Source organism: Hypanus sabinus, chromosome 8, assembly GCF_030144855.1.
Source record: "Hypanus sabinus isolate sHypSab1 chromosome 8, sHypSab1.hap1, whole genome shotgun sequence".
Taxonomy (NCBI): domain Eukaryota; kingdom Metazoa; phylum Chordata; class Chondrichthyes; order Myliobatiformes; family Dasyatidae; genus Hypanus; species Hypanus sabinus.
This window is the reverse complement of record NC_082713.1, coordinates 147,798,002-147,821,994: the sequence shown is the minus strand read 5'-3', so window position 1 is coordinate 147,821,994 and position 23,993 is coordinate 147,798,002. Positions and strand designations below refer to the sequence as shown.

General features: G+C 41.3%; 1 protein-coding gene across 1 annotated transcript in view; it reads right to left on the bottom strand.

Annotated features, from left to right (window-relative positions):
- Positions 1 to 1,140: 1,140 nt before the first annotated feature.
- LOC132398564 (chromatin remodeling regulator CECR2-like) overlaps positions 1,141 to 23,993 on the bottom strand; it is a 122,984-nt gene continuing 100,131 nt past the window's right edge. Inside the window, exons 9-19 of the mRNA XM_059978195.1 lie at positions 23,534 to 23,690; positions 22,882 to 23,011; positions 21,751 to 21,788; positions 21,568 to 21,659; positions 20,079 to 20,205; positions 17,236 to 17,633; positions 16,618 to 16,746; positions 14,568 to 15,384; positions 12,768 to 14,259; positions 5,762 to 5,858; positions 1,141 to 3,757 (exon numbers count right to left, since the gene is read on the bottom strand). Of these exons, the coding sequence (XP_059834178.1) occupies positions 3,752 to 3,757; positions 5,762 to 5,858; positions 12,768 to 14,259; positions 14,568 to 15,384; positions 16,618 to 16,746; positions 17,236 to 17,633; positions 20,079 to 20,205; positions 21,568 to 21,659; positions 21,751 to 21,788; positions 22,882 to 23,011; positions 23,534 to 23,690 (3,483 nt within the window). The 3' untranslated portion in view covers positions 1,141 to 3,751. The remainder of the gene's footprint in view (positions 3,758 to 5,761; positions 5,859 to 12,767; positions 14,260 to 14,567; positions 15,385 to 16,617; positions 16,747 to 17,235; positions 17,634 to 20,078; positions 20,206 to 21,567; positions 21,660 to 21,750; positions 21,789 to 22,881; positions 23,012 to 23,533; positions 23,691 to 23,993) is intronic.

Here is a 23,993-nt window from a genome sequence, read left to right as displayed (position 1 = left end):
TTCCCCTTTTCTAAGGTGCAGGTCCAGAGACACACGTCCAGCATTCATGCTTTCCCAAATGATATACCTTGATGTACAAGTGGACTATTGAGCGAAAAGTAAAGAATTAAGGCCAAAGCAAATATTTTCTAATCCACATTTTCCAGAACAATTCAACTTGGGGCAAGAAACAGTGTGCGAAGTTATTCCCACACAGATTTTCCCTTTCTCCCAGTGATACAAGATTCATTGCAGCTAGAAACAAAATGCAGCAGGTCAGGCAGAAGCTGTGGTGAGAAATACAACTAACATTTCAGATTGATGACCTTTCATCGAAACTGCTCAGCCCTGCTCAGTTGAGATCAGTCCACCGTGAAACAAACCTTGTACTATAACAATGGGTCAATGTGCATTGTAGTCTGAGACAAAAGTGCCGGTAACAAAGAAATGCTCGAAACATCAGGCTGGAGGTGATGAATTCATTGATCACTGGTCATCCTTACCATTAAATAAACAGGAAAACAGAACTGTTGGCAAAAGACAGATTTATTGAATAAGCTTTGGCCTATTTTTAAAAACTTTTTCTCTCTCTTCCCTTAAGCATTTTGTATCACTCTATGGACTTAATTATCAACGTGACTTGTCCCTCCGTCAGTTGACCTTGTACCTTGGTCCTGTAATTTTCTCCTCTTCCTCCTTTTGAGTACATTACACTCTGCTCAACACCTTCCTTCACAGTGGAAGCTGTGATTGTGCAATCATCGAGACAGTACCCTGTCATCATTGTGCAACATTATATTCCTGGTTCGGTTCTGGACTAATGGCTTTGATTTTGCCTTTTTGGCAGTGATTCACTCTGTACTTCATTGGCTATGAAACTCAGTTCATCTCAAAACACACCCACACATAGACTGAGAAATCTAAGACAGACAATGTCACATTTTGAGTTAATGTTCACCATGCAGTGATATACTATGCACTCAAAAACTGGAAGGGAGCTGAGGGAAGTACAGAACTTGAAATGGTGCATGAGGAAGCAGAGTTGGGGTGGTAGGGAGGATACAGAATTCAGTAGGTGTACAGTAAATGGTCTTTTAATTGTTTGGAGGAAATATAATGCAACTTAATAATGTAGCATCCAGGTTTGAAGAATGACTTAAAACTACTTTTATTCAGCATACTGACATGACCAAACTGATTCAAATAAACGTTCTGCTGTCTGAAACAGAGATAAGACTCCACTACACCAAGGTTTTCAAACATTTATTCTAAGTATGTACAATATAGAAAATAGCAAATTCATATGGAAAATAATCTATGTCTGTCAAGCAACAATAAAAATGTTTTCTTACATAATAAGGGCCCTAGTACAGAAGAACTGAGGTATGTGTCACAACTGTAACCAAAGTGACTTGACATTGCATTTCATTAAAAAATTTCAACATATACAAAATATAAAGTACAAATAAATAGGTTTCATGTTTCCCAGCATCTAGTGCCTTGGACAAGAGTAAAATACTGGCTGTAGCTAGTGCAGGCTTGATGGAAGACTGCAGGACTGACAGTCTGAGGTATGTCTTTGTCTCTTGTACAATTAAAAATGGCTAAAAAAATAATTGATCAAAGATCAACAATTGTCGGGAGTGTTTCAATTGGGTGTGATCATAGCTGCCTCCAGACAAGAAAAACAAAACGTTTATGTAGTGTTAGACTTCGGGTAAAAGAAAACGATGTGGCTATTGCTGCATAGATTTTCCATGGTTTCTGGAAGCAACTTGACTAACCACAAAACAGAGACAAATCTAGAAACAGGGTCCAATGCACGTTCATAGTTATCAATTTCTACGCTGGTCTCTGGAAGGTGCCTATATTAGTGTCAGCTTGGCTCAGTGGTTGCTTTCTAATGAAGTGAGAAGATTGTGGGTTCAAGCCCCACCATAAGACCAGAGTAAGTATTCTGGACTGATGCTACACTGCAGCTCTTGAGGAGTGCTGCAGTGTTGGAGGTCCCAGCTTTTCAACAAACAGACACCAAATGCTTAGAATAGATGAATGCAAATAATCCTCTGTCCTTAAAGGGGAACAAGGATCTTTTGGTGCCCTGGCCAACATTTCTCCCTCAACCATCATCACTACAACAGGTCATTTACCTTGTTGCTGGGTGTAGGCCTTGCCGTGTGCAAATTCACTGCCGTGTTTGCCTACTAAACAACAGTGACTACATTTTTAAAAAAACATCATTGGCTGCAAAGCACTTTGGGACATCACAAAAAAAAAGAAAAATCACTAAAATTAAAAATAAATTCCATTATTTTGTACTTGACTACTGGTGGTGATTCTTGGTACCTGGAAAAAAAATGGCAATTTTCAAAACCGAGCACAAGCATCATGGATGCTGAGAGAAGTCTGATAACCTGGTCCGAATCTGCCCTCCAAGAGTTTCATAGGCTGTTCTAGCCCAGAATATTCAAATTCTTCCCCTCTACGATGACATATTTCATACTATCCAAGATTGGGGGGTGGGGTGGGGTGGGGTGGCATAATCCACGTACTGATGATACAATCGCATTTCCTGTCTGTGCAAGTCCTTCTTTATGCACATCACACCCCACTTTGTGGGAGCTAGCTCACAACCAGTTGCCTTGTCAGTAATCTCAAATGACTACATACAAATGGCATTTTACCGAGGTTTGGTGGGTCGCTAGTTTTACTGATTAAGGAGCACACAGGAGGACAGTTGAGAGGACAGTAGTAATAAATAATATAACCAATCACCTTTTCTTTGCAATTGACAAATCTGACATGTGAGAGCCAAACGAATGGAATACTGGGAGAAAAATCTGAAGTAACTGACTAATACCCATATCAACAAGGTTTATTAAAAACAAAATTTTACACACATAACCTGTGATAGATGTTGTGTTTTCAAGGCTGTAATTACCTTTGAGCTGCTGATTGCATCCAACAGCAGTAAATGACCTATAGCCTAAACCACATCTTTTATCCCAGTTGATTTATACATACAGGAACTAAAGAGTTTTGCTGGTGAACCTGTATCAAATATTTTAAATAAAATAAAGTTTATTTTTGTGTTGTCTCGGGTCTCCTACTAAGATTTATCACATCTGGTATAGTCACTGCAAACAAACCTGAGACTGGAGATTAAATATTACAATTTCAGCAGCAGAGAACACATCAAAATGTTACAAAAAACAGCAAAGACAACTTTAAACAAAGAAATGTAGAACAACAAACATTCTGTGCATCAGTGCAGAATGGTTCTCATGTCAACAATTTAGTGTGTCAACTGTAACATTATAGAATAAAGCAGGGAAAAATGTACAGAACTGAACTGAAAGCTTGCTTCCCTGCAACTAAACTACTGCATCACAAAATACTGTGGCTGAATGTATGGTAACAGGGTTAACTGCCACAGAAAACTTCCAAAATTATTCTCAATTTGTTAAAAGGATGCTTGGGTATCTCAATGCAGTGCCTCATCCATAACATATTGCTTACCTGGCTGCTACCTGTTCATGAATACATTCAACAGACTAGAGAAAAAGGCATCATTTATTCTTGTAAACCAGTTTTAACCAAATCGCTACACAGATAGAAATGCTACAATTTAAAGTACAATTCTTTTTTTTACACCTGAGTTTCTCATAATACCTATTAAAAAATGAAAAATTGCATCTACCCATCGAACTAGAACACTGAAATGCTGTCACAACAATGTCCTCTTGGCTCCATTTGTGATCATTCATCTTGGTCATTTCTGTGGGACAGGAAAAGGCATCAATGTTAGCCCAGTACAAACACAAGTAAATAAAGGCTATTCAGTACTATGCATAAACAAACAGTATCAGAACCTGGTTTAATATCACCGGCAAATGTCGTGAAACTTCTTGTTTGTGTGGCTGCAGTACAATGCAATACATAAGAGAAAAAAACATGAATTATAGTTATATATACACATAGATACACACACACACTCACACATTAAATAGTTAAATTAGTACAAAATAATTTTAGAAGTAGTGATAAAAATACAAAAATGTTAATTGGCAATTTTACAAGAAATAAATTATGCAAAGTACAAAGTATAAAATTATCTGTACACATCTATACAGTTCATTGGTACAAAAACAAACAGCCATCAATGTAATTTAATACTTACCTTGAAATAGCATCTCCATTTTAAAGCTAACCTATCTTTGCATACTTTTCCATTTTGGCAACAGCACTAACCCTTCCTCAGGTAAAACCCATCACTGCTAAAATAGGGTCTTTTTAAAAATAAATGAATTTATTTTGTTAGTATATTGTTTCCCCGTGAATGGTCTCTATTATAACAGCAACCTCATGCCTTTCAGTATGTACTACATTGGTTGGAAAATCCTTGGACTGCTTGATATGCTGGAAGTAACTTTAAGTGCAAGTTTTTCATTCCTAATATTATAGAATTAAAAAAAATACACATTGTCTGCCTCTACCATACTGTATTTCAAAAAGTGTTCCTAGAAGATGAGTAATTTTAAAAGGAACCGTGGTAGTGATACAACTCAAAACAAATGTAAACATCTATTTAAAGTTTTACAAAGTTATTGTCGGAATAGAATTGATCAAGATTGGAATGACAATACTGGCAAATTTGGGATGTTTACAATCAGTGACAATTATTTCAGGTCCATGTTTAGTTTAACTGTAATACAAGCACACAAAATTAACTTGGAGGCAGTCTCACGGGGTATTACATTGTAAGATATGGAATTACCTCCTTGAATGCCCCTGTCCCAGAACCTGTCGCTTTCTTCCCCCCCACCCCCCAGACAGCGTATGCTTAAGATGAGAGGAAAGGCGTTTTACAGGAGATTTGAGGGTTAATTTCTTTTTAAATACACAGAGGATGATTGTTACCTAGACCAGCCATGGAATCAGATGCAAATACTGTGTATAATAGGCACTTCAGAGGCGTAAACAGACAAGGCATAAAACAATAGTGTTCTAATATGTGTAAAAGGGCTAGCATGGACATGGTAGGCCAAAGGGCCTGTTTCTGTGCACCATGACTGTGACTCTAACCTGAGAAATGGGCCAGCGACGGGCATCAGGCCAGGTGAAGTTTTGGCTGGAGAAATAGATTTTAAAGAGCATCTGAAGTTTAGAGAGATAGAATATTTTAGGAAGACACTTCCAGAACTTACTGGCTGCTAGGTGAGGGTTGAAAATACCAAGACTGAGGTATTGTTTGGTATGGAGGAAGGCGAAGAACCTTACTTACAGAACTTGTCAGAATGCATCGATGAATGGTAAAAATCAAGGATTTTTTTTAAATCAAAAGAGAGGAGTGACACAAGGACCCAACACAAACTTTCCCAGAGGTGTAGGAAGACAAGGTCACAGTTTAAGGACAGGGACCACTTAGCAGGTTAACTGGATTAAACAACAAAATATGTACAGGCAGGATGGAGTTGTTCAGGTGGCAGGGCTCTCTGTGATTCCAAAGTAAACACGTCAGCTACATTCCCAGCGCAGCCTTTGAAAGACTAAACTGACTGATACTGCAAGGGATTAAAATCCCCCAAGCTCAGCAGTGTTTTGCAAGCACAACGGCCAACAACCAGTGACTGAGCAAAAGATGAAACAAGATGATCTAACCAACTTTTGTTCAGACACTCAATCGCCCTTAATGGTACTTCATCTTTTGACAAAAATACCTTTCTATTGTTGATGCAGAGTAAAATTAATAACATTGTAGAAGAATGATATGATTACTCACCTGATCAGCAAATGAAGTAGGCATTTTCTGTTCAACTTCCTTTCCCATTTCTGTTCCTGATACTGATTTCTGATACGCATGCTCCTGCCCAGGCATTCTAGTAGAAATAAGCAGCAGACTCAGTGATGTTCCCACACCACTGTGTGCGCGTGTGCGTGTGTGCGTGTGTGTGCGTGCGCGTGTGTGTGTATGTGTGTGTGTGCGTGCGTGTGTGTGTAAGTGCGTGCGTGTACACGCTTGTGTTTTTTGTGACAATGAAATGGTTTTCCACCTATCAAGGGCTCACAATCACAATTTTTCAAAGGCTGCAAATTCAGCACGATCAAAAGCCATTAACATGATGGTGCATTCCATGAGGGAAGTGCATGTGAGTACAGAGGAACGCACACCTGGCCCCTCAATTTAGTTCAATATGATTGTGACCGATTCCCCTTTTATGCCCTCAAATCCCTTATCTTTTAAAAAGGAAGCGAACCTCACAGTCGGCTCTACTCAGCCAGACCCCAAATGCTCCAGCTTGGGCACGGGGGGGGGATTAGTGGAGTTGGAGGAGTAAGAAAAAGGAACGTGGAATTGCCCCATTCCCACCCGGCAGAAAGATGTCTGCAGCTCCTTAGCAGCAGCCCATCCATCCCACCCATGCTGGTCTCCCAGATGCTCGTTTGTACTACAGGCAACTCCATCGGGTAGGCGACGGCAAATGAGGAGAGCCTGGAACCTTTACTGACATTACACTGTGTAGTCAGATATATAGTTAAGCAGAAAAGGAAAGAAGAACGGGAGGCAAGGATAGCCAGTTCTCATTCAAATAGAAAAAAAGGCAAATCACCTGAAGTTAGTGAATTTGATATTACGCCCTGCAGACTTCAACACGTCCTGCTGGAAGAGGAATGTTGTTCCTTGAGCCTATACTGGCCCTGATTGCAACCACACAGCCTTTGTCATTACTTGAAAGAAATTTAGCAGGCAGGTGTAGCATGCAGAAAATTACCTACTCCAGCCAGCATCCCTCCTCTCTGTACCTCACCATTTAGATAACAGTCTACCTTCAAGCTGTTCTTCTTACTAAAGGGCATTCTCCCATTTTCCTTCATTTGCCAAGTTTATTGCTTACTCATTCAACGCATCTATACATTGTTGCAGAGTTCATGGATCCGCCTCCTGGACTTTAATATACAGAGTAAATAATGAGTACCAAGGGCTGAATTTGGAGCTGTACTACAGGTAGATATTTCCAGTCAGAAAAATAGGCCCATTTATTATTACTGAGAATTTTGTACAACTACTGGGTCACAGTGTTTCCCATTCAGGCACTTAACGAACAGAATCAAGATTCCATGATGAAACTGCACTGTCCCCAAAGCCATTACCAAATGGTGGCTTGACTTTGTAAAGTCACGATGAGTCCCGATGAAGGGTCTCGGCCCGAAACGTCGACTGTTTACTCTTTTCAATAGATGCTGCCTGGCCTGCTGAGTTCCCCCAGCATTTAGAGTGTATTACTTTGATTTCCAGCATCTGCAGACTTTCTCGTTTGTAATTTTCTAGAAGTTTTTTTTGTTGATTACGAGGCCAGGGCCCAGTTTACCCATGCACACTGAAAGGGTTCAATGGCTGGTAGACACGGATAACAGGTTTTAGAAGTAAAAATGCAGTACCGTTCCAACATTGCTTTCTGAGCAGAACAGAATGAATGAATCTACCATCAGGAATCGATTTGAATGAACAGAAAGTGTCAGCTGGCATGTCTGCAACTACAAGAGAATGGAACAACTTCTTTATTCAGTCCTGGCATGTAGGCACCATTGGCAAGGCCAGCATTTACAGCCTTGTTCCTAGGGGTTTAGAACACAGAGGAAGGAGTGGGAGCAGGGCAACTGCTCTCTCTTATACTCTGGCATTCACCGAGAACTTTCCACCAGGGCAGAAATGGATAACACAAGGGAGCGTTAATTTAAGCCGTGTGCGGGGAAGCATAGGGGAATGTCAGAGGTAGGCTTTTTCCTCACACAGGGAGTGATAGGTGTATGGAACGTGCTGCCAGGGGTAATGATTGAAGCATTTACATTAGGGACGTTTAACAGACTCTTAGATAGGCACTTGGATGAAAGGCAAATGGAGGGCTACGTGAGAGGGAAGGGTTAGATTGATCTTAAGAATAGGTTAAAGGGACAGCACAACATTGTGGGCCGAAGAGAGCTGGGCAGGCCAGTTCATTAGGTCTATTTAAGGCAGAGTTAATAGATTATTGATTAGCCAGGGCATGAAGGGAGGAGATTGGGGCTGAAAAGGAACAGCAGACTGTACGGGCTTAGTTCTGCTCCTATATCTTACGATTTTATACAAGGGCCCTCTGTTTTCCTATTTTCTTGAATATTTGCTCTTCCTCCTTGGGTTGAATATCTAATTTTCCCCCACGCTTCCAAAAGCACCAATTTAAGTACGAAGAGTCATTAACACAGAATTCAAAATAGCTCTGTTCAGTGACCAGCAGATTGTGGTTGTTTTCCATTTAAATTACAGATAAACCGCACCCCACCCCCCAAACCCTCTCCACATTATGTAACAGACATTTACCTTCAGAGAATTCACAAAGACTGATATAGAATACAATTTGCTTTCTTCAGCTGACTGAGTCCTCCAGTTCCCTTCCCACCTTCTGATTTCTTTCACCTTTCTGACAGGGGAAGAATATTTTTCAGTGAAAACTTCTGTTTAATTCTCCGAGCTGGTGCTTGCTTTCACCAGATTGTGCGCTATTTAATAAGAGGACGGGCCTTGAGACTTCGACTTCATTGAATGGCCTGTGTCACACTTACCAACAGAAGCTGCCTGTTATACTCAGTTCCCAAAATGGCACATTACACAGTGTCACCGGTAGGGGTCAGTGGGTGGAAAATGGAATATGTGCCAAACATTTCCTGCCCACACGCGCTGTGCAAAGTGTGTGTATAACATGATAAACATGGGAATGCTTTGGGGAAAAGTAGGTGCAACTGTATTGGAAATGAAAAGACGACTGAATTGTATGGAATTGTTTGTTACCGTGGTTGAACAGAGCATTTTTCGGAATTGCTTGGCCACAGCAAAACTCAGATCTTCTGCAGCTTCTTTTGTTTTGATCTGTGAAAGCTCCGGCCAAGCCCCTTGAAGTCAGCAGAGTATTTAGGAGGGTGAAGCAATATTTCATTTCATCTTCTCCTCCCCATCAGTAAAGGACAAAATTTATAGAACAGGAAATTCCCTGCTATGACCCTATGACATATCAGTTAACTTTCAGGCAATCTTGAGATGGTCCCTTTCCTTGTGCCGAAGGAACCACAAGATTGAGGCAGTTGACAATGTCAGCTTTGAACCCTTTAATTACGGAGTGGAATTTATAGACCTTGTGAATTTTATGACTGTGATTTATAAGCAGTACTTCATCCCCTGTAGGGTAGGTGTTACAGATAGCTGGTAGCCTGCTTGTACCTCGCCAGTCCACTCTTTAAGCAAAAGCGTGAACAAATGTCAATATGCTACAACACATGGGGCATGAGAGGTGAAAGAGGAAGGAATTCAGACCAAACCTCCTCATCCAATATCTACAAATCATTTCCAGCAGAGTTTTCTAGGTTATGAATAGATTCACAGGCATAGTTTAATGGCTTACGTCCCCCGACAGGCTCAGAGATGTTACACACTAGCCAGCTGCTGTTCCAAATGAGACAGTTTATTTTGTCATACACTATGGAGAGAGCTCTTCATGGTCTACATGTGAGGATGATTGCATATCTACATGTATCATTTCTTCTAAATTAATTTTGAAAATTGTGCAGTCTCTTATCACTTAGGCACACCGTTCTGTCTTTCTATTGTCCTTGCAAGCCAACTTGGCAATGTGCCTCTGACCAACAGGCAAGAACCAAATTCTCCCCACAAAATGGTATTCTTGTCATAGTGCACTGACTGCTCAGACCTGAGTCACTTCAGTTTCACTGGACCCCAGTAATGCGGAATGATCTAGCAGAGAAGTGGTCTTTTGACCAAGTTAGATTCATGCCCAACTTGTTGATTCCAGGCAGGGTTCCTTTCCTTCCTCGCCCTCTGCAAAACCAGGTTGACAAGGATCAAACTGCAGTGAGGAGAACAACCAGCAAAACACTTACATTCACAAACTGGACCACTAATAGAAAATAAAGTGGACCCTGAGGACAGATAATAGAAACAGAAAATGCGGGAAATAAATCGATCAGGCAGAATCTGTACAGAGTAATGTTGCAACTCAATGACCTTTCATCAAAATCAGAAAAAGTTAAAGATGAAATAGGTTATCCTCACAGAAACACAACGAAATATTAATTGTAGGTAATATGATGATACCATAAAATACATCTTGTCCTCTCCTCCACTTCCATAATGTCAATGGGGATATTTCCTTGGGCACATTCCACTGTAACCTTCCCTATCCCTTTCAGAACTGCAGAAAATACATCTGGTCTTTTACCTCCTATTTCTCCCCACACCCCAGGACCCAAAGTTAAGTAACAATAGATATACAGTACAAGCCATATTCTTGCTCACACTACTGACTTCCCTTTGCTGCCGAGCCGACCTGCAGATCTGGTGACTACTTAGTGTAACATATGTTTTGCAGATGAGGAAGGAGCTGCACTTTGCCTTTCCTCTGACTGCAATGCCGTCTTCCCGACTCCATTAATTAAGTACCAAAAGAATGATAACGATCCTACTATGATCAAAACCCATCTCTAGTTTTTTCAAAATCAGTCCTGTCATCACTAAAATTTACCTTGCACTTATCATTTCTTTAGTCATTTTCCCTCTCTGCCTACCTTTCCCTATGCTTCTTTCGTCCCCTCCATCCCTTAAATGCAGTTTAAAATGTATCGCAGTTCCCTTTCCCGTTCTAATAAAGCCACTGACTGGAAGTAACAAGTTTTTTTCTCTATGGATGCTGCCTGACCTGCATAAATCCAACAAGAGTTTTAGTATAAATAGGTTTCAGCCCTCAGCATAAGATGAACCAGTTACAACAGAATCACTTAAATATGGTAATTAAAACATTTTAGTACTTTTTCTACATGTAACATTTCCCCAAGCCTAATTGGGTGCTAATCTGTCTAATTTCAGGCTACACCCACAATGAGATGGTGAATTTTGAAAACGCCGGTGTCGCGATAGGCGACCACACCAGGCGTTTCTGAAAATACCTCCATCCACATTAAAACGGGTACTTGGGCGAATCTCCTCCTACTGGGCACGCACACAGGACACTGCTACAGAAAACAAGCCAATAAGAAACGGTACACTATTTCCGTTTCCTCCTCTTAGTTCAAGAAAACAATGAAATGCCACGCTGCCACCACCATCATCTGTTCTGGTACGTCATGACAGTGTTTTTAAAAAGCTCCAGTTACCCTGTACACACTACACCGCCCAACCAGCATTTTCAGATTTACACACTCTGGAGAGCGTTTTAGAAAAGCTCCGTTTTCGGGGGAGGAAAACGCCATTTCAGTGTGGACAGAGGGTCAAAACGAAGAGAAAAAGCTTCAGTTACAGATTTATCCAGTCTAGTGTGGACGAGGCCTGATTATTGGCAGTCCGTGGTTGTTGTTCTTCCTTTTACAAAACTTTTCACTGCAGTTCTTAATAAACCATTTTGAATTCTTACTCTACAAAACGTCACTCTGTGACAGAATAGCCATATTGCTTCATTCACTTCGTTGCTTTTACAATTCCATGACAAGAACTGGACCAGAGCACTCTAGAGACAACAGTTAAACTCATCGAGTAAAACGAAGACCAACACATTTTCAAAGGTAATCTTTCAATTTTTTTTAGAACAAAATAAAAAACATAAGTCCTAATATGCCAGCAGTCAGAACACATTCACAGGAATGAGAACACTAGGACTCAATGCTAAAAGGGATAGTTATATCATTCCATGTATTACTGCTGTGCTTGGAACATGACTGAGGGCTCATTCCTCCATTGCTGCTTGTACAACATGGATCTCATTGCTGTATGGCTTAGTGTGCAGTGAGCCAATCTCCAGAATTCTCTAACGCAATACACACACAGTGGTGGAGGAACTCAGCAGGCCAACCTTCTAGATCTGTCTGTGTGGTTTGGGCAGTGTGAGACAAGTGGGCTGGGATGCTGGCTCAGGTGTGGTGTTTACTGGCAGGAATGAAGAGTGCAGGTCATTGAACACATGTCCAGCTGTTGACTCAAGACGTCAACACAACAGCTGGTTCCACCTGCCTCTCTCATCACCTCTTATTGGATATATTCGAAGCTGTTCTCTTGGCTTCTGTTTGGCTGCAGAGCTCTGCCCAATCCAGAAATATCCTGATACTAACAAACTTACGGGGCTTACAAAGTTGATGAACAAAAGAGCTGGTGGGTCAGGGGGTAGTCTGGGAAATGTGTCAGCACACACTGCAGCAGCAATGGCCTACACTCACCAAGCAGGCCCTGCATCTCAGCATTTGCTTTGAAAATATCTGCTCGAATAAATATTTGGAGGGAAAAAAAAGGACATCTTATATCCCATGCCTAAAGAAAACTGCAGGAGGAAATCAGGGGGTCAGGCATCATTTGTGGAGGTAGAGGGATAGTCGATGTTCCTCAAGACTCCTGTATCAAGACTCCCGATAACAGCATCACATCTCTGAAATCTCACTTTTATGAGATCTATGGACTAGACAAAGAATTACGCAATTGATTTCCTGCTGAAGAGTCTTGGCCCAAAACGTCGACTGTACTCTTTTTCATAGATGCTGCCTGGCCTGCTGAGTTCCTCCAGCATTTTGTGTTGCTCGGATATCCAGCATCTGTAGATTTTCTCTCGTTTTTGATTTTTATGTTTGGTTACTTTTAAACCAATTTTAAAAAATAATGCATTGCATACCAAATTATCAGATCTTTTAAAATTTGAGTTGTAATAATGCTTCCCATACCTATAAAAGCACAAAGAACATCCAAGTCATTTTTTTCTTACCCTCTTATACTGTAAGGATCTTCTTGAGGCTTAATTCCCTGTTGCTGCATCATCAGATTATGAAACTGACCCATTCTTTCATCAGGCCGACTGTATAAAGGCATTTGTGTCTGTGGCTGGCCGTTTATCTGAGGAGGTGGAATATGATGACGTGCAGGCCCCAGCATGGTGTGAGGAAGTCGCTGAGTTGCATGAGGGTTCGTGTTAAAGAGACCTGGAGACTGAGCGGGATAGACAGCTGAATGTGAAAGCATGCCATGGGGACCCTGCATTGCTGGATGTAATCCTGGCCTCCTGTATATCAGTCCACTTACAGGCTGCGAGCTCTGTCTTTTAGCAGCAGCATTATGGCTGTCTAAATCCAGGATTTCCTTTGGACTTTCGGCCCTTTCCTGTTCTTTATCTGCCTTCTCATCTTTTACTGAGTGTGATAAATCGCTGGTCCCTTGAATTGCATTTTTGTTTTCTTTAGAATTTCCATTCATTCCTTCCTGCATAGTAACTGTGTCAGGTGAGGCCTCTGATCCTTGCAAAGGGACACCAGGGCCTGCTGCTTTCCCATTATGCACCGACAAATGGCTGGGTTGCTGGAGATGATGGCCCGTGGGCGAGAGGGTCTGGGGCCAATCCTCCGTAGGATAACCTTGTCCTTGAGGGTGAGGATAAGGATAATAATGGGAAGGTTGATACTGGTGGTAGGGCGACTGGATTTGCTGTTGGGAAGTGTGATATGGGTAACACTGGACTTGGTGCTGATATGCAGGGTAAATTCCAGGTGGCAACTGCTGTGAAAAGTTTGGGTTAGGGAAAGTTTGCCGGTTTGCAAATGGCTGAGGTGCGCCCATGCCTCTTTCAAAGGGCCTACAGCCATGGCCCATACCATACTGACCTACTACTGTATAGTCTGGGTTGTGTCCATACTGCGCGTGTGCCATCATTCCCAGCATCCCAGCATTGGTTCCATTATTTTTTCCCTGTTTGCCTTGCGTTAAAGTGTTGGTGTTTTTCACAGAATCATCATTAGTCTTCAATAAACTCGTGGTAGCCCCTCGATCCGAAGAATCAGAGTGATGCCTGGAGCTGGAGACATTTTGATCAACTAAACTATCATTCTGGGCCCTGTCCTCCGTCTCACTTGGGTTTTTCATCTTTTTCCCTCTGCCTGCTCTACTGCCGACTTTCTTACTATTCTTTGTCCGGCCCTTAATGGTCCCCTTTTTTGTATCCGGAATTGGTTTCTTCTGTTCTTTTGCCATTTTGACAATGGAACTGCTAACATCTTTTAATTGAATAGTTTGTGTTTCTTCCTCCTCCCGTTTGATAGATCCCAATCCGTTTCTTGGGCTCTCGCTTGTGCCTGGCTCAGTAACATTGGCTGCAATAGGTTTCCTGCTGCTCTCGGCTATCCGTGGCGCACTTTGCTCGATTCCCACCTCTGAGTACTGCAGTTTCTGCTTCGCTGTAGCCGACGTTTTTGTGATGGGCACCAATTCTGCGAAAGATAAAAGAAATGACATTGGTCACTGCTCTCCTCTCTCAGGTGCTAGTTCGTGATTGCAGAGAGACAGAGCAAAAAAATGATAAAACAGCAGTCAATTTGCATGTCAAAAACACTTTTTATTTGGGAATACTATTCAAAATAAGTAAATAACTAACTTTTTTTGAAGGAAGGAGATTGAATGGGAATATAAAGTTCAAATGGTTAAGGGATACACTTCTGTTTGTGTGCTTTTTTTTAAAAAAAACAAGAGTCTAGGGTTGACAATCTGGACCGGCTTTGGAAATACAAAACACATTTACCTTGTGCTTCGGTGACATTTTGGGGCATTTCAGCATCCTGCAGCGTTCCAAATGTTTCAGAGCTGTTCTCCAACACTTGCTTGTGAGGCTGAATGCTGGAAACGTGCTGCTGCTGCAGGGCTGGCGCGCACGGGTTCGAAAGGTAGGGCGAAGGATGCTCCGGTGGGCAGACAGAGGCTGACAGCTGCTGCATCGCAATCATCTCCGGACTCGACAGCATTGAATCTACATGGAGCCCTTGATGTGGAGATCTCAGGTAAGGAGAAGGCATTCTCTGCGTATTCGGTGTCTGAGGTGAATTCGGAAGTCTGGGATAGCCTGGAGGCCCGTTATGAGGTAGACGACCTGGCTGATCGCACCAGTGATTGAGTGGCACGGATGGTCTCATCAAATTGGGCTCCACCATTTGGGAAAACGGGTGATGCTGCGACTGTGTACATTGGCTCGGACCAACCAGTTGATTTTTGCCGGCAGGTCCTAATGGCCTTTCAACAGAACCACCATTATTATTACTCCAGACTGGACGAGGTCCACGGCGTGGTCCATTCAGATGGCCATAAGGATTGTACACGTGCCTTGGCGCGAAGTCAGAAGTCGGACGAGGAACAGGGCCTTCAAGACGGTGTGCTGTGTATCCTGGCTGAAATGGCTGGCTTGGGTACATACTTCCTTCTTGTGGGGGAGCACTCACGGTTCCAGGTGGCACTGACGGTGGTCGGGGGCCTAGTGATGGTCCGTGCACAGGCCCAACGTAGTTTTGTTTATTCTTGGGCCCCATCATCTGGGCTCCTTGATGTTCGTTCATATTCACCTGATGCTGTAATTAGAAGAAATTGTTACTTCTGTGCCTCCAAACTAGACATCTGCCTTTCCAATACGTTTTTTAAAAACATACATTGCTTACAGATAGTAAGGGATTGCGACTGACTTAGTGACGCATAACTGTTAACCCATTCTGTCACAGGAACTTTACCCCAAATTACTTGGAACAGAGAATCATCCTAATCTGCTTTGAAAAGTTCTCCACTGCGCAGAGGCCGCAGCTTATTGTGGTCTGTGGTGCATGCGTTTCCAGGATGATTATCAGCTCAGACCCCAGGCTGCTCCGGAGAGGCAAGGCTCCCAGGTGAAAAACCATCATAATAGGAAGATGGTTAAAAGAACAAGAAAGGTTTACAATTTCAAATCTTTATGGAGATGCATTTCATTCAAACAGTTTTATGGCATTAGTATTACTATATTTAAAGTATTTTATGAATACTAGGCTGGCTGTAAAAATTTTAATCATAGTATTGCAGAAAATATTGATGATTTTCCAAGTTTGTTCCTGACTACTTTGTAAATATTAACAAAGTTTGAATTAAAAGTGCAATCTTGGAATGCTTTGATCACAAGTGACTTCAAAAATTACAGGCTACCCAGCCAATATGTAACGCATTTAAATGATTACTAAATATTGTGAGACAAAGATGATAAGAGATGAAATACCATTTTATCGACAGTATTGTACCATATAATGCTGCATATTCTGATACTGTGACAAAGTTACATTTAAGTAGCCACTTCCTTTTAAGACCTGTATCTGTCACTGCTAGAAATGTGATTCAGCATTATGAAATTCATCTTCCCTATGTTTTGGTCAAGAAACATGACTATTTTGCATTTCCTCTACAGATTTTGACCCAAAATGTAACACTCCACAGAATTAACCTGACCTGCTGATTATTTCCCCCGTTGTTTATATTTCAGATTGCCAATATCTAGAAAAATTCAAAGATGCAAGATCCTACACACCTATTGAGCCATCAGTTTGGATATTTAAGGTAATTAATTGGAAAAAAAATGCATTCTAAGTTTGCTTATGTTAATTTTCCTCAGTCAACCTTGATCATTGCTTGGCAGTGGCTCTGAATGCAAAAGTTTAATCATGTCATGATTTGCAAACCAGAAATTTTTAAAAGGCCACAAACTCAATTTAACTAGGTGTTAAGGAACAAGCTGCTGTACTACTGTACTACTTGACAAATTCAAAGGCCTTTAAAAAAATTACCTGCATTATAAATTGATGATGTAATTGTTGCCGAACTTGATCTGACACCCTTGGTTCCCGTGGGGAACAATATCGATACTGAGGTTCTGCAGTTGGCCGAGCTCCGAATACACATGGCACTGGTGGTCTCTGAACGGAAAAAAATATTTCAGTCGGCTACTTGCTGGTAGCAGGACAGGGAAGGAGGAATGTGAGGAATTTGTGTTTGGCACCTGTCATGAGTTGAAGAGAGTGTGTCTAACATTCTGCAGCCAAGCTACAACTATGCAGCATCCGATGTGCACAAAACAAGAATGAGCTGAATTATAGCAGAATTACATGGAGGGACTGAGCGAGTCAGGAGGGAAATCACCAGTCGATGTTTCAGGCTGAGACCCTTCCATCAGCACTAGAAGTTGCTTCATCTTGGTTGATACTAAATATCAGGACAAAGGAATCTCTTTGCTCTTGTTCACAAAAGCAATTTTCATTTCTGAAGCATCTGTTTAGTAAAATACCCGAGTAGGTGCTTGAGTCCAAGCTATAGAGGACATTTTGGAGAGGTGACAAGACAGTTCGGTCAAAGAAGCAGGTTTAAAGATGTACACAGAACAAGAAAAATAAAGTATAATGTCTTACTTGCTGGCCTTGAAGGTGATACATTTGGCTTGGTGAATCAGCACACGACATTCCTTTGTAAGATGGTGTAACTGGGAAACTCTGTCCATTTACTAGTTCCAGTGTCTGTAAAGGAGGCACATATTGCATTTGGTCACCGCTTACTTCTGCTCCCGCGCTGTGTACCTCACCGTTCGTCTGCTGCTGCTGCCTTTTCACAGACTCGTCAGTAGTTTTACTTGAAGTTTCAGTGGCTTCTTTTCCAAAGCGGCTGGATTTGCTTCTCCTACGGTCTTTTTTCTCCTTATCGTCCCAACGTAGATTAAACTCTTCATCACTGTCAGCATCTTCTGCAGGGAAGTGTTTCAGCATTGATTTGTTGAAGCACCTGTCCAGAGCTTCAGCCATCTTTGTGTATTCTATCAGAGCAAGAAGGTTGGAGTTCAGATTCACATCACACAGCAGCCCAATACACACAATTCTGAACAAAGTCACACTGGAAGTGTTACTACCAGGCCAGATGCAACCAGTACAAATCAGTTCATCCAAATTCATTGTCTCAGGGCAGCACTGAGAATAATAAAGGATGTGGCACGTTCTCCAGCTGATTATAATAGGAAGACGTGTGTTTTGGTTAATTATTTTACTTGATTATTGTAAGCAGTGAAATCTTTTACAGTTATTACAAAAGGATTTTAGTTCTATTCATATACCCTTGGATCAGGATATATTTTATGATCACAGTGATGAAGAAGATTGATAACTTTTGTCGAAGGACATTGAGAACATAAAGAATGAACCCCCACATGGTTAACTTACACAGGCTTGCAGGGTGCCCTTTGAATCTCATCAGACACTATCTGTTTATGTCTGAAGCCGTGTCTATCTGGGCCAAATGATACAAGGACCTCTGGGACACATCGATGTGCATAGATTAAGAGCTGCACTTACTGAATGCGAGAGCCACAGTTCAAATCACTGGGTGTGAGACCATGTGATATACAGATTGGAGTTAAAGGCATACAAATGTGACTCTTCTTTTGTTATGTTCAAGCTGGAAGCTCATCTATTAATTCAATCTACAACCCTTCCATCCTTTACTGTTCTCCGGCTAGTCTTTCAGTAAAATCTTTCTATGCTTTTCTTCAATTTACTTGCTTCTTTCCTGACCGGTTCACTTTATAATTTGTGTAACTTCCCATTTTATCAGTCATTAGCTCTGACTCCGGACTGCTCTTGGCCTGGAAACATCTGTGCCTGAGAAGCTTTACTTTCTGAGGAACCAAGCCTGTTTTTGGGCGAAGACCTCATCTGCCGAATTCTCTTGTGCAAGAGGCCCGTGCCATCCTGCTCAATCTGGAACCTAGGTCTCCCATCGCACTGAGCAGAGCTGCAGCATCAACAGAAAAGACAGAGTCAACCAGCACTGAGCAGATGGTGCCGAGTGTGTAGATGGGGTCCAGTTGGATCTGATACACAAGTGGGAGACTTGGGAGAGGAAGTTAAGGCTTGTAATGGTGCAAGTGGCCGGAGCCCCAAATACAGGTGACACTGAACTAATTCTTGGAAGTATAAAATTCATGTACAAATGGTCAAAGTCTTTCACATAAAGCACAATGACATTGTGCCACAAAGAATTCCCTACTCCTCATCTTCTCAGGCATAGAAGACAGAAGTTTATTATCAACGGATGGAAGTAGAATGGATTTTTAAAAATCCCCATTATGCTGCATAGCGCTGAATGCCTCACCACCTTACGTCCTCAAGTGGCAAACATCACGGATTATTTAGTCCTGGTTAATAAGCTCTTCACTAGGAGGATTTAATTATTAATTTACATGAGATTGTCTACCCGACTAGCAGACCACAGTTTGTGCAGCTTCAGAGCTCTGTGTCAGACATGGCTATAAGTTGCATTGGGGCCCCACAGGGACCTGTACTGGCTCCCTTCCTGTTTACCCTGTATACCTCAGACTTTAGATACAACACTGTGAGTTGTATCTAAAGTCTCACTTTTGAGTCATGTCATCTGCAGAAATTCTCTGATGACTCAGCAATAGTTGGGTGTATAAAGGGAGGATGGGAGGATGAATACACGGCCCTGCTGGAGCACTTTGGTGCAAGCTGAACCATCTGCAGTTCAACATCAGTAAGACAAAGGTGATGGACTTCAGGAAGACCAAGTCTTCTACTCCATGTTACTATTGATGGTGAGGATGTGGATGTGGTGAGGACCCCTACAAGTACCTGGCAGTGCACCTGGATAACAGACTTGAGTGGAACACCAACACAGGGACTGTGTACAAGAAGGACCAGAGTTCCCTCTACTTCCTGAGGAGTCCTTTCACATGTTCTACCAGTCTGTTGTCACCAATACAATCTTCTATGTGGTGGTGTGCTGGGACGGGTGATGCCACCAGTCTCAATAAACCGATTAGAAAAGCTGGCTCTATTATAGGAGTCAAACCGGACGCACTGGAGGCTGTGGTAGAACAAAGGACCCTATGGAAAATCCTGGAAATTTTGGACAATGTTTCTCACCCTCTGCATGCCACCTTGGCTGAACAGAGGAGCACCTTTCGTAATAGACTAATACAACTGTGCTGCTCCAAAGAGTGCTATATGAGGTCATTCTTACCCTCAGCCATTAGGCTCTATAAAGAGTCAACCTACGGTTGGGTAAGAGATGACCCCCTCCTGTTAGACCGTTTGTGGTAACATTTTTTATTCTTTCTACTTTTCTAATAATTATATCTGTGCACTTTAATGCTACTGTGACACTGTAATTTCCTTTGGGATCAGTAAAGTATCTACCTATCTATAGCAATAGTTCACAATGCTGATGAAATATATTCTTGCCTTACCATTTCCTTCACCGTTATACTCCAGACAATCTTCAAACATAACCTTCATATCAGCAACAAATTCTTCTTTTACATTATATTGTTTTTCATTGAGCTTCCTTTCAATGGTGGAGAGATCCATTGGTGTCTGAAGGTATTAAAAATACATTTTATAGGGGTGATTAAGAAAAGCTGTTTAACAATCAGATATACCAAGAAGAAATCAATGAAAAACATACTCTACTGGTTAAACAAACAGTTCACTTTTGGAGATTTTCCTGACACATCACACCATTTATTTCAGTGAAACCCAGTGTATTAGGCAATCTTTCCTGGGAATTTTCTTTGAAGGTTTCAATAACAAAGAACAGGGAGTGGGGGCGTGGGTGAACAAGCGTATATAGATTTCAGAAACACTTCTCAAACTGTGGGGTGGAACATCGTTTGAATCACACTCAGCCTGTCACAATGCCTCCCTGCTCACCGGTCTCCAAATGAAACGCTCTCTGCCATTCCCAACTTTTAAAAATTGCCTTTGTTTCATTTGAAAATACTACAGAAAACATGCCCTTCCAGCCCAAGAGCCACACTGGCCAGCAGGCCAATTATTTAACCCGAGTCTACTCCAGGACAATTGACAACGACCAATTGCCCTACTAACTGGTGTGACTTTGGGGGAAGAAACTGAGCCACCCAGAGGAAACCCACACAGTCACGGGGAGAATGTACTAGCGGCGTTGGAACTGACTGCAGACATCTGATGTACTGAGCTTTAGAAGCATTGCGCTAGACTAACTTGAGAGGGATGAGGCAGCAGAGAGAGATGAGCGATGCAAGTGTTAGGAGATAGGGGTGGAGATGAAAAAGATGGGTGGGGGGGTGTGTAAATGTAGGGCAGAGGGGAGTACAGAGTGAATAAAAAGGTGGTAATTGGGATAATGGGGCTCCCCACACACCACCAACCCCTCCATCCATCTCCTTATTCCCTTAAACACAGACCATGCACATCTATGTCGTTTTCACTGTTGCAATTTCTCTGTCCTCTTAAGTCTAACACCTTCAGGAGTTACGCAAAATGAACCAACAGCTCTCTGTACACTAGGGTAACTGCTTACTATCTATACTTGGAAATTTTCCACATCACAATTCAGTCTGTACACTTTATAGTACAAAAGATTAAATTGCTTCAATTCAAATTTATTAACCGGTGAGCAAACATGTCCAAGTACTAATTGACATTAATTCAAACCGAGTGAATATAAATGACCTATTCTTCTCTCTGCAACCTCATTTGAAGGTTTATTGGGTCTTATTATCCTTATAAGAGTTTGTTTATGCCTTACTTAATCTGTGACTCAGTGTAGAGCTCACAAGTTAAGCACTAATAATTGAATATTGGTGCTGAAAACAACAGGTGAAGTAATTTTTAGTGATTTTTGCTAACAGCATCCTTTAATAGTTAATACAAGAAAACAAACATTTGAATAGAAGATGACAGCTGAACTCTTACTTCAATTATCTCGTAGTAGTTTGGGGCATAAGATTCATCTACAGGTTCAAGGAAGGGCCAAGAATCTTTGTGTGCTTTAACAGCATCTAGAACTGAACAAAGGCAATAGTCAATAACAACATGTTAAGCAATTTTAATTCATATTTTTGAAACAACTCTAACCAGCCTAAAGAAAACATTTACCTTTATACATGGCAATGTAATCTTCATCCAGCTCAAACCTATAACAGAAAACCATAAAAACAGACATGTTTTATTGAAATCAAAGGCACAAATTTAGTAAATTGCCGCTGCAGAGTGACTCCACTTTGATTCATCTTTCTTTCTTGGCATCATTGTCAAAATTAGCAACACTGGCTTTCATTTATTGCTTGAGATGGTGTGAGCCATGACTTTAAATGCTGCAATAATTTTGGTGAACGTATACACAATTCGCTTGAGTAGGTAATACCAGGATTAATTCCATCAATAATAACAGAAACCAGAGATTACACTTCCGGGTCAGGACTGTCTGTTACTTGGAAGGGAAGCTACATGTAACATGCTACTCTTGCTCATTCTGGTGGGAGCCATTAATAGTTTGCCATTAGTTACAATTAAGGTGCAGTTAGAATGCAGAACTTGCTACCACAAAGGGTAATTCAGGCAAATGGCATGATACACCGAAAGGAGAACTTTTCAAGGAAAGGTATCTGACGGAGAAAGGAATGGAAGGGATAGATCAGCAGAATACTGAAGTAGGCAATTAGGGAACTCCTGACACATAAACTCCAGCACGGATCAAAAGGACCCATTTCTGTGCCGCAAAGTTTAAGATTGTGTGCACACAGTTTTTCACTGTATGCACCCTGGGAGTAAAGGTTATGTTAGAAGCACACAAATATATCCTTCACTTCTGATGCCCTTTTCAACATTTGCAGTATTTTGACAGGCTTTACTTGTGCTGCTAAGTAGGAGGGTTAAAATGTTCATGTTAAAAACAAACATCTTATAGATGTTAATTGTTTTGAACTACAACCGTAAAAATATAATTGCCTTCATCTAGGCTGAATTATCCCTGAAAATGCATGGCTACCGCATGGCTTTCACCCTTAGGTGTAAAACAAGTATCTTTAATTCAATCTGAAATACAATGCAATTTTCCCTTTATTTAATTATCAAACTCATGAATACCATCCAGATGAGATTTTGCAGCTTGTTTCTATTAAACCACAAGCAAATTTTAGTTTTAGGTACTTTTTCTATTTTCTTTTCTGTAGTGAATGTTGCTTTTATTATCTTCACTGGCCTCCTATTCCCAGGAATAATACGTACAAATCCTTTGCCTTCTTATCTTTCTTCATAGGTAACAGTGGTTCTAAGTTCTTGAGTTCAGGAGGCAACTCTTTTCCCTGAGAAAGCAACCAGGCTCGCTCTTCCCTCATTTTCCTCCTTTTGGCACGACCTGGAAGTAAGACAGAACTATTTAGCAAACCTAAAATAATGAAGAACATCCAGGATTGCCTTAAGCAGTAGATAATTTTTTGGTCAAAAGCAAGTAAAACATTACTGGGGAAATCTTACAATCCTTCAAATACGGGGAAGTTGTAACCCATTTATTAGAAACTATAAAGCAAAATGTGTATTCTGGAAATGTTTTATTGCAAGTAAGTGTTTTGACTTGGTTATGGCGTTCACATCCACTATCACACTTCAATTCCTGTTCTCTAGCATTGAAGTGAGGCCGTGGCTTAGTGCTTGTACTCCATTTGCAAATTCTAGACTGATAGCCAGCTCAGACCTCTTCAAGAAGATACAAACCAGCCTGCCACATAGTTTTCTTCGCAATGAGCAAAATATTATCATGGCTTTACTGGACCATCATCCTTGTGGGGAAGAACTCAAACCAGTTATTCAACATGGATGCAGCAGTCCTCCTATATTAAAGCTTGGTTTGTGAATGAAATGGAAAAACGTAAACTTATACCTTCTACAGCTTTGACTCGCTCTTCAAACTCCCTCCTCCTTTCTTCTTCCATGAGTTGCTCTTGCTCTTTCTTCTGCACAGCCAACAGGAGCTGACGCTCTGCTTCCTCCTCTTTTCGCTTCTGTTCTTCTACCTTTGCAATAGCAGATATTTTCTCCTGCAACATATATTGTTTTATCTAAGATATTAATGGTAGCAGGAGAGCTTCTTTATTATTTTTACTTCAGTCCTTCAATGTGAAACTTTGCACAGACAAAAACATTAGGTGGTGGTTATTTTTGCTCTGGACGTGAACAGGAAACATGAACTCAGCAATGAATGACGGAGTTTTCGGTGAAATATGATGCAACTTACTATTTTTCTTTAAAGTAAATTCATTTTCTTGTGGGCCTACTCAAGGAATCTAACTATAACAGAAGACCACCCAACTCAACTGAAGACTATGCAAATATAGAAAGAA